This window comes from Nelusetta ayraudi, unplaced genomic scaffold (genome assembly GCF_046127955.1).
Source record: "Nelusetta ayraudi isolate G7.1 ecotype Tasmania unplaced genomic scaffold, CSIRO-AGI_Nayr_v1 ptg000022l, whole genome shotgun sequence".
Lineage (NCBI taxonomy): Eukaryota > Metazoa > Chordata > Actinopteri > Tetraodontiformes > Monacanthidae > Nelusetta > Nelusetta ayraudi.
Window position 1 is genome coordinate 1,902,583 of NW_027466072.1, and position 13,510 is coordinate 1,916,092.

Here is a 13,510-nt window from a genome sequence, read left to right on the forward strand (position 1 = left end):
GCAGACTCTATTGACAGACAATAAGCAGACATCATTTTGAAAATGTCTCCTTTGTTTCCCACTGCAATGTACTGCTGCCATCTGCTGGTCACCAGGTAGGGGCCGTGGACGCAACTGGTTTTCCCAGTGAAGGTGAAAATCCCGCCGCAGATGTATAAACGCACTAAACGTCTCTTGCAGCGCTCCGAACTCGAAAGCTGACTGAGACCAGGGAGATATAACACTTTCCCACGTGTACCGCAATACCTTGGCAGAGATTAATTTAACATAAATTATGATCTAGTAATATACATTGATTATTAATTCATTCTGAAGAAAATCACAGTTTGAGCGAAATTTCTCAAAAAACCTCAAACCAAATTTTTCGAATCAAATCGTCCAACGGTGTCCACCTTTATTACAAAAAAGGAGAGACTAGCGCCCTCTGCTGGGGACAGGATTGATGTCTCTGTCTCTCTCTCTCTCTCCAGCAGTGAACCGTAACGGACCACCTGATGCTTCATGGAGCTTTAATTTTTCGCCTTGTATTTTGTCCTTATGTGGAAAAAAATATTAAATTGAGATGTAAAATGTTACCGCAGGATGCTGTGCAGGAGAAAAGAAAGGGAGGTCCTTGATCATTATTTTTATTTTTAATAATTGTGAAATATTTTTAATTAGTTTAATAGTTGTCTATTTATGTTTCAGAAAAAGTTAAATGTGTGTAATCAATACTTTCTGTCTTCTTCATTTCTTTTTACAAGAGCAAATATTTTAAGGAGACAATACTTTGGACATAATATTTATTTCTTTTTTAAAAGTTTATAACAACTTCTGGATAACATAACATGAAAAATACACAAAAAAAAGGGGAAAATAAACATTTTAATCGCACCCCAGTTTGACAAAATTAAGAGTTCATAAAAGCAGTTTTGAAAAAATAAAAAATATCAATAAAATCACAGGAAGACATTCCCCCCATTAAAACAGCCCTTGAAGACTTACAGTACATCAGGAGTCTGAATGTCCTGATGCAATTTCAGAGTCACTTGTTAAACCTGATTAATGTACAGACACCTTTACCTGCATATCGAAAGGGTTAAGTGTGATTAATTGACCAATCCTAGATACAAATTCAAGCTTGTGTAATTGGATTTGTCAAGTTTTGAGGTGCAAAAGTCTCTCACTTTACCACTTTACAAACAGAGCCCAGCACCTGAAAACGTTAAACAGCACAAAATCAAGGAGCCAAGACGTAATCCAAATCCTTTTAGGACAATCTCTAAAACATTCCCCAATCAATAGACTACCTAAATTAATTCTCATTCATTTTAGTTTTATTAATTATAAAAAAAAAAAAATACAAAAGGCTTCAAGCGATCGGCATTTAAAACTCAGACATTGCTGCTATGTTTTTTTTTGGAGGAGGGAAACTTGGCTCTGAGCTCAGTAGTTATTCTTTTATTTTCTATTTGAAATGACCCTGACCTTTATGTCTGAGACCAGTGAACGCTCTCCCCACAGCCGAAAAATGTCTATATACCTTTTATCCTTTCAAATATATATATTTATTATATATAAAATACTGTTTTATTCATAAAGCCATACTTTGTACAATATCTGAGTCAACGTGTATCAGTGAGAGCTGGTGAAATGAATGAATGTGTGTGTGTGTGTGTGTGTGTGTGTGTGTGTGTGTGTGTGTGTGTGTGTGTGTGTGTGTGTTTAGCGAGAATAAGTGAGCGTGCGACTTAAAAAGAACTTGGAAAAATTTGTTGCATAACAAAGAAGTGGTACCGGTTCAAGGACCTAATACACTAAAAAAAAAAAAAAAAAAAAAAGGTGTTTTACACAATATACACATTTTATTACTTACAAAAAAAAAGGTAAGAGAAGAGTAGGCGGATGGTTAGACGGTGGGCTATAGCAGGGTTAGTATCACCAAAATGTAACGTTTCACAACAAAGAAATGACAACGAGAGAGAGAGAGAGAGAGAGAGAAGAAAAAAAAGAGTTTGTGAATGAGGAACTAGTTATAAAAACAGGCAGTCTCACTAAGGAAAGCTCATCGTCAGTGCATCTCTCATCTTGGATGTTCTGAAGTCAAAGTGCCGATTTGGTAACAGTGGAAAATGTCCCACTCCTCATCAATAAGGCCGAAAAAAAAAAAAAAGAAGAGCGCTTCCGTCTAAAATTGAAGTCTTTTTTTTTTTTTTTTTTAAAGTAACACCAGCACTCTAAAAAAAAAAAATGGAACAAGATGTTGATCCTTTTGGGGGGGTGGGGGGGAAAGGGGTGAAAAGAAATGAAAAATGCACTTTTATGTCACACATCCGTCATGGCACCATTTAGTGGATATTTTTCTGCTTTCATTTTGAGGTACTTCTTAAGGAAAATAAAGACTAAGTGTAAGGTTTATTTTTTTGTCTCTTTTTAAGCTGTGTTGCACAGTAGCACCATTGTTTTAATTGAAATTTCAAGCCTCCCCTCCCCTTCAGCAGGGAGACGGCGCTCCGCTGGAATACCACCGTGTTGCCACGCCCCCCCTCCACCCCCCCTGCCATAGGCAATCCCTACTCATGCCCTCCTGTGATCCAATCATCTGCAATTATTGATCAGGCGACCTCCCCCCCGGCTGCGGTGGGTTCGTTGGATGGCGTGTATGCCGTTACGTCCTCTTCATGCAGACGACGCAGCGGCTGACTCTCGTCTGCAGGCTACCCGCCTTCAGAGTCTCCGACTGGGGCTTCCTGCAGGGACACACAGCCACGCCGGGGTCAGGTGGGTGACAAAAGAGCATTCCTTTGACTCTGTGACTCTTACAATGAAATATCTTTTATTAAAGTTTAGTAAGTTGCTCTGACACAATAATTTCCCCTTTTGGCATAAATGAAGTTTCTGTTTTGTTCTATTTTTTTCTAATCATTCACTTAAAAGTTGGATTTAGTAGGTCTGATGGATTCCACTTAATTAATAATTAATAATGATTAGAAGAAAATGTAGTGTTAAAACACAGTCGGAAGTATCGTGTACCTAAATAAACTTGAAAATGTATTAAATACTTTTTTCCCCCCACTGACTTTCAAGTCAGAAATTAAAATGAAATATGTTTCAACTTTTATGGGCAACTTGTATGTAAACGTCCGTAATTTGCTAAATGATTGATTATATTAGAAAATGTTTAAAACATACATTTTGATCATCGTAACCGTTCTCTAGAAATAAAAAATGTATTTTAACAAAGACTATGGCAACATCATTCGGGGATGTAGTTGGCGGTGCGTATCTTTTGAATCCCTCCTACCTGAACATCTCGGACTGCTCTACGGTGGCCAGCCAGAAGCTGTAGGAGTTGCCATAGTAGTTGCACGTCCCTCTGCCGTGGCACTCAATGAAGGGAGCGCTGCGGAACTCCTCCAAGCAGGAGCCTGGGGAGGACAGAGCCTGACCAGAACCCTCTGCACCTGCACTGGTGTGCTGAGGAGGAGATAGATTATAGAGGGAAAAAAACATTCATTTAAAAACACACTGAAAGCTGTTGTAAAATCTTGTTGTAAAGTTTTGTTGTGCGTCTACTACCATCATGAAGGAAAATCCGATCCACATAGCTTCCCAATTGGCAGGGCACGCTGGGATCTGGATGGTCTGACTGTGGACTGCAATCACCATTGCTGGAGCTTCACATACAGCACATCTACACAGGCAAAACAGACACATATGATGTAGAACGACTTCTCTTTAAGGTCCAGTGTTAAAACCTTTGCCTGATTTATGATTTTGCATTTGTAAAATATTAAAATACTGCCCGTTAATATATTAATAAAAGTGTATACTTGCAGTACAAGAAAAGTCAAAGGGTTTTCCTACACAGAGAACAGTTCATATTTTTAAGGAAGCCAGGACGAGGTATTAAGGTTTGTGTGCGCAGACCACTGTAGTTCACTGGCATGGTCGGGAGAGGGCGGGAAAGCAAATTAGCTCTGCAATCTAAAATCTGACCACTCTGTGGCAGAATTTCACATAATGTACCTTTCAATGAACTTGTGGCAAACTTCACTCTGACCCTCATCTTCCCTACCAACGACCAGTCCCAGAAACTTATCGAGAGCAGTTTCTGGCGGGCTCGGTGTGAAAACTCCACCTGCTGATGAAAGGCTTGATGCTCTCTCCAGTGATGGGGGCCATGGACATGGGCATGGGCTCGGGTGTGGACAGCCAGTATGAGTAGTCGTTGCGGGAGGCGAAGTTGCAGACGTTGTTGATGTTGCAGAACATGAAGGGCATGGTGCTGAACCTGCGCAGGCAGCTGCCAGCTGTGCCTGGAAATCAGATGGAAAGAAGGAGGCGGATGGTTGCAAGCGAGCAATATCGGATCCAGTACAAAACTCTTTCACAATCCGTCGTACCGAGGTCCTGTCCGTGAGCCCTTTCGTTGCCCTGCACGTACAGCAGGGAGTATCCGTCATAGATGAGGTTGGTTCCCTCGGGACAGAAGGGCACGTCCTGTCCCTGGCTGTGACGGGTGATGAGGAAGCCGTGGGCTGCAGACACCGACCCTGGCAGACCAGGAAGACCCTGCGGACCGTCGGAACCAGGAGGACCAGGGTACCCAGACTGACCTATGATCAGAGCAAAGGTGTACATTAGAAATTGGACCAAATCAAAGTTGTTTAGTTTTTCTTGTTTTTTTGGCTTGTAGCGTTGAGTCAAATGTGCTTGATGATGTTCCTCTTACCAGGCTGCCCGGCGGGGCCGTTGTCTCCCTTCCTACCAGGTGCACCACTGAAGCCGGGTGGACCATCTGGGCCGGAGTCTCCAGAATCACCAGGTTGACCTGAGAGCAGAACATGACAAGTTCAAGTTAAAGTCCAAGTGATTGTCACATCCCAATAGATGCAAAAGTTGTCCTGCTGTGGTGGGCAGCAGCAGTGTCGCGCCCGGGAATCATTGGGTGATCAAATCCCCCCCCCAACTCCAACCCCGAATAATGAGTGCCAAGCATGGAGGCAAGGGGCACCATTTTTACAGTCTTTGGTATGACCCGGCTGGGGATCGAACTCACAACCTACCAGTCTCAGTGCTGGCACTCTACTACTAGACCACTAAGCTGACAAAAGTTATAAGAGCTAATTGCAAGCTCAAGGAAAATGTACCAAAAAAATAAAATAAGAAGAAATCACGATCAACGAACCTGGAAGTCCCTCACGTCCAGGAGGGCCAGGTGACCCTCGCCCACCAGGCAAACCCTGAGGACCAGGGGGTCCTTGCTCTCCCTTGACCACAATTGGAGCCGGAGCAACACCGGGGTCGCCAGGAAGACCTGGAGGTTAAATGTTCAGAGGAATTATCATTTTAACACAAAATAAAAACAAATGTTTATGTTGAATTCAACCAAGAGTGAGTGCAGTCATGGCTGAATCACCTCTCAAGACTTGATCGCTAAGAAATACACATTGCTGCGGCAAATTATTTTCCTGCCACTGCGCTTAGTGTCACTGTGAAATAATTTGGTGTGTTCACCCACCAGGGGGTCCGACATCTCCAGGGTCACCGGGGAAACCACTTGAACCAGGACCTCCAGAGTCGCCCTTTGATCCTAAAAATAAATAAATAAAAAAAACGAAATGCTTTCAGAATTAAATCAAAATACCTTAAATATTATTATTTTTAAATGCTACTAACCTGGGAATCCAGGAACACCAGGAAGCCCAATATCACCCTTCAGACCAGTCGATCCTGGCAGACCAGGAGAACCCTGAGAAAAGAGGAGGTACATTAAAATCCAGAGACATCATCAGTTGAACATGTAAATGTTTGGTTCTTACTGGGAATCCTGAGCCTCCGATATCTCCTTTCTGCCCAGGGAAACCTGGCTGGCCAGGAGCTCCAGGAATACCCTTGTCTCCCTTCACTCCGCCACTTCCTGTAGGTCCACGGGGACCCTGCGGGCCGGGCGGACCTTCATGCGCACACATCAGAATGGAAAGATCAGGCAAAGAATCCTGGGAGTGCTCTCAGACACTTCTCCTCATCATGGGGGTCAGATTGCTTTACTTTGAAAAACATTAGACAGCACTTTCAGGAGCACGAAGGCCACATTTGTCTGAACAGACAGAGAGCGACCTAATCCCAACACTGTTGTAACATTATAACAGACTCGTTGAACAAAACGCATTTGATTGTGAAATAAATTTTTTGTTTTTTGTTTTCATTTGTAGAGCATTTTCTGACACAAATATCACACATTTACTAAGTGGAACTTTAGAGAAAAAAATGATACAATCAAAAAATAAACAACAAACACGATTAAAATAAAAGCACACATTTTTAAAATCATCTCTCTCAACCAATGACACAATCACACCACAGAAATTCATCTAAAAGTGCGACACAAGATAAAAAAAAAAAAATAAAAAAAAAGGAAGACAAGGGATCGTTTCCAATTACTACTATTAATATGTAAAACTAAAAAAAAAAATCCAATAATAAAATTCAAAACAAGGACATGACTGAGTTTAAAGGTTCTTTTTTTTTTGGTCAGTGTTATGTAGTGCAAGCATTTCCTGTGAGGTCAAGAAAAATGTGAATGAGCATGAAGCTCACATTTCATCTGAATCTCCCCAAATACCAAGTATAGAAAAAATGATCTATATTGTGCACAAAGACCATCAAACCACTGGAGTCTAACCTGGAGGACCTAGGGTTCCAGGAATTCCCAGGCAAAGCGGAGCACAGTTGATGACACAGGGCAACAAAAAAAAAGCAGAAGTTTAGACAGAAGCAAGCACACTTGAGTTACAGGTACTCGTTGAGGAAATCCCCAAAAATCTTCAAATCCCAAATAAATAAGACCTGGAAGCGCTGATATTAAACATCATCTAGCATATAGTCAGGCTCAGTAATGCAGGTGTGTTAATATCTTACATTTCCACAGTAACACATTCAAATTCATTCCCATCCGACAAGAGTGTAACACAACTATAACAAAAATTTTCAAGTCTGAGGTGAGTTAGTTCATTTTGTGCACCATCTATACATGGGAAATCTTTATCTTAAGATGCGTCTTTGTGATCCAGGTGACATGCTTACTTTGTCATTAAACTACTCGTGTTCATCACGTGAGGTGCTTACTTGTTAGAGGTGCAACATACTACCATCGCTGTGCATGAAAAGTGACAAAAGGCAGCAATTGAGAAAGTTTGACAAAAATAGTTTCCAGTGAAATTTGCTTCAATCAATGGGAGGGTGGTGTTAAAGCCCGATCGAGGCTACAGAGAGGAAGGTGCGGAAGAGGTCTGGAGTCCGTTGATCTGACCTGAAGGACCTACGGCAGCCACGCGCAGGAGTCGTCACGTGATTGGGCGGGGCCAAACCACAGTGGGTGGGGCCAAGTCATCAAGAACAGGAGTTAAAATGTCACAGCTTCATTTTCACGCCTTAACACCTTGACAAACACTTCAATGTTTTGCGATTTCGAACGAGCCTTACACAATGCTGTCGTTGTCGGCGATGACTTTTGCTTTCAAAAAAATACAATATAATGAATTTTGTCCTCTTAAGGGCACCATCTCTGATCAAACATAAGGCAGGGGTGGAACCTGTGTGTACTAAATATGTGCTGTTTGTGTGTCAGCACTTATAACAGCATTGTGTTCAGCTTGTTTTGACTTTGTACACTTGTGTATGAAGTGCCCATGCAGATGACTGACGGGTGGAACAAAAAACACTTTGAGCAGCAAAAGCCAAACACAATCCCTTAACACACTCAACACGGCTTATTGTTGTACTTTAAAACCTGCAGGTTTGAGGAAGCTGTGTCTGTGGGAGGGTCTCATTCATAGAGCCCAGTGGTCCTCCAATAGGACCTGATGCTTGAAGCAAGCTAAACAAAGCTGTTGAGAGTTTTCAGATTTGCCTCAGGCTCAGCTGCTTTTTACACCGACATCTCCAAAAGCCAACAACAAATACACACAACAAAGATACAAAGATACACAGACGTAGTGCGGCGCTGTGGAGAGACGGACTCACTGGGAGTTCTTCCGTCACGGCGCAAGGACACCAAGATGCGTGTGAGTGACAAATCATGAGGACAAAACGAAATGAATGGGTGAATGGAACCAAAATACATGGATTGTAAAGACAATGAGTGACATGAACACATGCTTGTTTGATGGGTGTGGTCAAAGCCCTGTGACAGAGAGTGATTGGTGTGTGAAGAGCACCCTGGTGGTCTCTGGTGAAAAGGTACCAGAGAAATGTGCATCCGTGTTGTTGGCAACAGAACGACAGGTGAGTCCTGAATAGTGATGTGGTGATTGGTGCAACAGGATCCCATGCAAATCAACTGACACTGTGATTGAAACGTCTGCATTTTATACAGTTTTTTGGGTTTTTTTTTTTTTTTTTTCTTTAAGCTGCCTGGTTTTCATTTCTTACATTAGACTACGTGATTTCATTTCAGATTTGATTTCTTTCATTAGCCTGCAGTACAAGTCTACTTTTTAAAGGTTATTTAGTTCCTATTTCCTTCAATTAAGTCAATTTTAGTACACCAATGTTTTAAATGCACCCGTCTGCATTTAATATACAGGGGACACAATCAGCTCAATCAGCTGACTCAACAACAATGATGAGTCAGTTAAAGTAATTATTAGGATGTAATATTAAGATTTATATCTCATCATATCCATATTCCAAATCAACAGCTGCCATTATGTATATGCTAAGTCTGTGAATTTATTTAGATCTGAAAACCAAGCAGCAGTTTCAAACACCTCTAGATGTGGAGGCAAAGAAGAAATCCAAACACTTTACCTCCTCTTCCTGGTGGTCCTGGTTGTCCCTGAAGTCCTTTGGGTCCCTGAAGAGCTTGTCCTGATGTCCCAGGAGGACCAATGTTGCCAGGAGTACCAGGGACACCGGGGAAACCAGCCTCTCCTTTAGTACCTGGGAATCCAGGGACACCAGAGGGCCCGGGAAGACCTGGGTCTCCCTTTGAACCTTAAATAGTGTGACAGGTAAAGCAGAGGTTGGAAAGAGTGGCATAAATACGAAAAATAGTTACATGTAATGGATGGTTTGTTACCTGGTAATCCTGGAAGTCCAGATGGACCGGGGCCACCAAATCCAGGAAGTCCTGGAGCCGAAACACATCAGACACAATTAAATGCAAATAAAACCTTTGTTTGTTTCATTGGAAATTCAGGACTTCATCTTTCTCATACTGACCGGGCTCTCCTTTGACTCCTGGTGGTCCTGGAATTCCATCACGACCCGCTTGGCCCTTGTCACCTGACAATCCCGGTCCTCCAGATCGGCCAGGCTCTCCTGGTCTACCAGGAGATCCGGTGAGACCTGGGCCACCTGGCCCTCCATCGAGACCCTTAGGTCCAGGGATACCAGGAGAACCTGAGAGTCGAGAACACAGGAAGACAATTACAAATGTTTCAGACATGTAAGAATAATCATTTACACTGTGAACACAGCTGTTGATTGAAAACATATCAAAAATTAGCAAATAAAACTAAGAACTATAATGGATATATAACAGAAATATAACTTAATGCATACATACATATTTAGATATCAATCAACTTAACAAATCTGTGCTCATGGGATATGTTTTCAATCACAGCTGTTGATTGAAAACATATCAAAAATTAGCAAATAAAACTAAGAACTATAATGGATATATAACAGAAATATAACTTAATGCATACATACATATTTAGATATCAATCAACTTAACAAATCTGTGCTCATGGGGAAGTAATATAAAACGTAAAGTAGATTCAAAATATTTCACCATGTGAAAGCAAAATAGATCAATTGGTTCATATAACAAAGTGTATCTGTAAGGCCGTTATGAGGAGGGGAAGACGGTGATTAATGATTTGGTCATGAGCGACAAACAATTGTCAATATCAGAAAAAATGCTTCTGGGAAACGAGACAAAAAAAAGATAAATCTTAGAATGTCAGATGAGACTCAGAAGAACATTTTGATTTCTGTTGAATTACCTTGGAATCCTGGCAGGCCAGAGTCACCTTTCAGTCCTGGACCTCCAGGTAAACCTGGAAGACCTGGTGTCCCTGGAGTTCCTTTAAGTCCAGGACTTCCTGGGAAACCTGGTTGACCTGGTTCTCCCTACCAGACACATGAATTTAATCAAGTAAGCACTTTGAACTTGAACACTTTTCAAGCAGCCTGAAAAAGTGTGGCAAATTAAACCAGTGATCATTGTCACTGGATGAATGCTTGACCACCACAACCATAGTGGCTTCTTAATGGGTCAATCTGGCATCATTATGTGACAGGAATTGGAGTACCTTGAGTCCTGATTGTCCTGGTGGTCCAACTCCAGCAGAGCCTGGTTCACCTTTTAATCCAGGCAAACCGGATGATCCTGGAAGTCCTGGTGCTCCGAGCCTGCCGGTCTGGCCTGGTAGACCCTTCAAACCCGATGGTCCTGTGACAGTCAAAGTGGAATTGCAGCATTTCCAGTGAGGAAATCACTAATTACAACATTCTATAGTGTGTCATTTTTTTCCTGGGACATAAGAAAAATTTTAAAAATACTTTAATCACGCCAAAACTAACCGATTCCACGGAGATGTGGAATGCAAAATCACAACTTGTCTTCTGGTACCTAGTGGGATTTGAACCCACATCTCCTACACCACAGTCAAAGGCTTAACCCACTGAGCTAAGCACCTTGGTTAGCCTGATGACTATGGAGGTAAATTAGTAACCCTATTTATACAGCCAGCCCCCACGTCGGCTCTCTGCTTATGATAGAAACACTACTAGAAACTGTTTTATTATATTGTGCAGTGACCATAATTTGATCTCCTTGATTTAATCATGATTCATAAGTTATGAGGAAATGAGTTGAAAAATCTTTCATTTTGGTTACTTGTTGTCCTTTGTTTTATTTTATTTTTCTATTTGTGTGTGTGTGTGTGTGTGTGTGTGTGTGTGTCTATGTAGCTGCTGTCTGTTTGTCAGTGTGTCTGTCTGTGTCAGGTGAAGCACTTGAGGGCTTTATAGTCCTTGTGTCATCAGCGCTGAAGACGGTCTTGTGGGGAGCAACGCTGACTCCCAACACGGAGGTGACAGGATCGAAACCCAGCGTGGACCAAAGGTACAACACTTGGTTGTGTGTGTGTGTGTGTCTAAACCAAATCAAAACCAAACCAATCAAAACAACTCTAAAACCAACAAAACAACCAAAACTTGCGTTGCGTCCGTCGAATTTCCGAACATTTCAAACTTCCGAGCATTTGGAATTTCCTTCAACTGAGATCAACAGGAAGCAGCAAACAGGTAAGTGGAGCTAGCAAGCAAGCTAGCTCCCCCTTCCTTCTTTTCAATTTCAATTCAATTTTAAAAAAGTGAGGAAAATTTCCTGGTCAGAATTGGATATAAAAGGCCGGCTGTTTATTTCTCCCTGCAAAGCCCACAGGTCAAACGTACCAATGTCAAATAATTGCTGTTTATATATGCACTGACATCCCTCTACAGTCTTAAGGAAGCCAGGATGGTTAGCTCGGTGGATTAGGCAGCTGACTGTGGTGTGGGAGACCGGGGTTCAAATCCTGGTCTCCACTGTGAAAAATGTATCTCTGTTTTAAAGTCAAGGTGAGAGAGAAGAGCAAGAGAATAAAGCACCATCACATCAGAACAGATTGACTGACTGTGACTGTGGCGCATGAGGTTGTAGGTTCAATTCTCCACCAACATCTGCTTTTTTTGGCTTATTTTTAACTTTTCAGAGATGACGCCATATAATAAGAGAAGTGAAAAGAGCACAAAAAGTTCACTTCTAAAATTCTCTGGTAAAAAAAAATGTCTTACTATAAACTTAATATACACAAACCTAACCCCAACCCCAACCTTAACTTCAACCGCATGTTGGGATTTTTTTTTCTGGGACAAAAATACAAAATAAAAAAATACTTTCATCGGCCCGACACTGAATGAAATCACGGTCCAATTATTGACGAGCATGAGAGGGAGTGGGAGATCGCAAATATCTCAACATTTCCAAAATCGGGAAAAACACAAACAACTTCACACACAAAGAGCCTCGAACCCAAGGCTTCCAAAGGATAACTGTTGTCGGACTTGAACCTCCAACCACAAGAATTAGAAGTGAGCGTCCTTAGATACTGAGCTACCTGCTGACTCCTGAAGTACACCCACTGGCACATTTATCGCTCTTTTTTGGGCCATTGAACTTCAAAATGGAACTTTGTCCACCGCGAGACTTGATCCACCAACCTTGGGATTCAGAGTCAGTTGTCTTACCAACTGAGCTATCTGTTGACATTTGTGTTTGCTCTACTGGTGAATTTATTAAGCTGTTCTTTGACAGCTTGGCATGAAACGGGGTGAAAGAGCACAAATTCACAACAGCTTGTACAATTTCTGAAGGTATTTTTTGCAGAAAGAATCTAAAAATGTATCCATGTCACCAAGGTCCAAGTAGAAATGGAAAGATCCAAAAAGCTTCAATTTACCTGGTAATCCCATTTCTCCCATGCTGCCTTTAAATCCAGGCCCTCCAGGTCCACCTGGGGCTCCCGGGTAGCCTGAGTCTCCCTTAGGCCCTGAAAGACAACAGAGCCAATACATTACCCACATGGTGCTTTTGTGTCTGTGTGTGTGTGTGGGTGTGTGGGTGAACCTATACCTGGTGGTCCAGGAAGTCCAGGACGTCCATCTGAACCTGGCACTCCAGAGTCACCAGGGAGACCAACGATTCCTTTTGGACCTGGGAAGCCGGGGGCCCCTATCAAACAAAAACACAAATGAAAATGGTATTTTACAAGGAAGGGCAAAGACACGGAGTTGATTATACATGAATGAGTTAAATTTTCCAAAGCCATACCTGATTGTCCAGGATCTCCCTTCGCTCCTTTTGTGACCGATGATGGCAGACTTGGTCCCGGTGGTCCCTGCACACCGGCATCACCTCTCTCTCCTTTGATACCAGGGGCACCTGGAGTGCCGTCTCTGCCAGGGAAACCTAACTCACCTGGAGGGGAGGATATGAAAATAAGCCTGGTCCTGCCATCCCATCCCAATGTGATGAATAAAAAGGCAGAAAGAGATGGCTAGAGGTACACTGCAATACCTTTAAATCCAGGTCCACCAGGTCCACCAGGCCCACCTGGGCCTCCAGAGGGTCCAGGAGAACCAATTGGACCCATGTCTCCTTTCTGACCTGGAGTCGTTCAAGCGTTAATCAGGAGAAGAGACAAGAAAAGGAAGTTGAAAAAACATTGATTTGCTGATTTTCTCTTGAGGTCAACAGCAAGCTCCTCACGTAAGCAGACTGTCACACACATAGTAGTAAACTAGCAAAGCGCTAGTCACTTAAACATGTCACGAGGGAGTTGGTTACCGACCAAACAAGTCACCAAAATATTTAGACATGTAAAGAGGCTTCCCCATCGACTTGTCACTAAATAGCATTTTAAAGCTAAGTCAGTGTTGCTGACGTGTTATGGTTGCAGTTGACTGAGGA

General features: G+C 42.2%; 1 protein-coding gene and 1 long non-coding RNA gene across 3 annotated transcripts in view; one reads left to right on the forward strand and one right to left on the reverse strand.

Moving 5' to 3' along the window:
• The first annotated feature begins 478 nt into the window (after nucleotides 1–478).
• LOC142889367 (uncharacterized) lies at nucleotides 479–1,966 on the forward strand. The gene is made up of 2 exons (XR_012926836.1): nucleotides 479–1,678; nucleotides 1,709–1,966. It is a non-coding gene; the product is annotated as an uncharacterized LOC142889367 (long non-coding RNA).
• Nucleotides 1,967–2,179: 213 nt separating this feature from the next.
• col4a5 (collagen, type IV, alpha 5 (Alport syndrome)) overlaps nucleotides 2,180–13,510 on the reverse strand; it is a 37,894-nt gene continuing 26,563 nt past the window's right edge. For both annotated transcript variants that reach the window (XM_076028056.1, XM_076028057.1), the window contains 19 exons: nucleotides 13,118–13,207; nucleotides 12,872–13,018; nucleotides 12,674–12,772; nucleotides 12,501–12,590; nucleotides 10,308–10,447; nucleotides 9,999–10,125; nucleotides 9,208–9,387; nucleotides 9,065–9,115; nucleotides 8,794–8,979; nucleotides 5,805–5,938; nucleotides 5,662–5,734; nucleotides 5,504–5,575; nucleotides 5,171–5,299; nucleotides 4,715–4,813; nucleotides 4,386–4,598; nucleotides 4,121–4,298; nucleotides 3,559–3,673; nucleotides 3,284–3,456; nucleotides 2,180–2,729 (listed from right to left, as the gene is read on the reverse strand). In XM_076028056.1, the coding sequence (XP_075884171.1) occupies nucleotides 2,648–2,729; nucleotides 3,284–3,456; nucleotides 3,559–3,673; nucleotides 4,121–4,298; nucleotides 4,386–4,598; nucleotides 4,715–4,813; nucleotides 5,171–5,299; nucleotides 5,504–5,575; nucleotides 5,662–5,734; nucleotides 5,805–5,938; nucleotides 8,794–8,979; nucleotides 9,065–9,115; nucleotides 9,208–9,387; nucleotides 9,999–10,125; nucleotides 10,308–10,447; nucleotides 12,501–12,590; nucleotides 12,674–12,772; nucleotides 12,872–13,018; nucleotides 13,118–13,207 (2,378 nt within the window). In that variant the 3' untranslated portion in view covers nucleotides 2,180–2,647. The remainder of the gene's footprint in view (nucleotides 2,730–3,283; nucleotides 3,457–3,558; nucleotides 3,674–4,120; nucleotides 4,299–4,385; nucleotides 4,599–4,714; nucleotides 4,814–5,170; nucleotides 5,300–5,503; nucleotides 5,576–5,661; nucleotides 5,735–5,804; nucleotides 5,939–8,793; nucleotides 8,980–9,064; nucleotides 9,116–9,207; nucleotides 9,388–9,998; nucleotides 10,126–10,307; nucleotides 10,448–12,500; nucleotides 12,591–12,673; nucleotides 12,773–12,871; nucleotides 13,019–13,117; nucleotides 13,208–13,510) is intronic.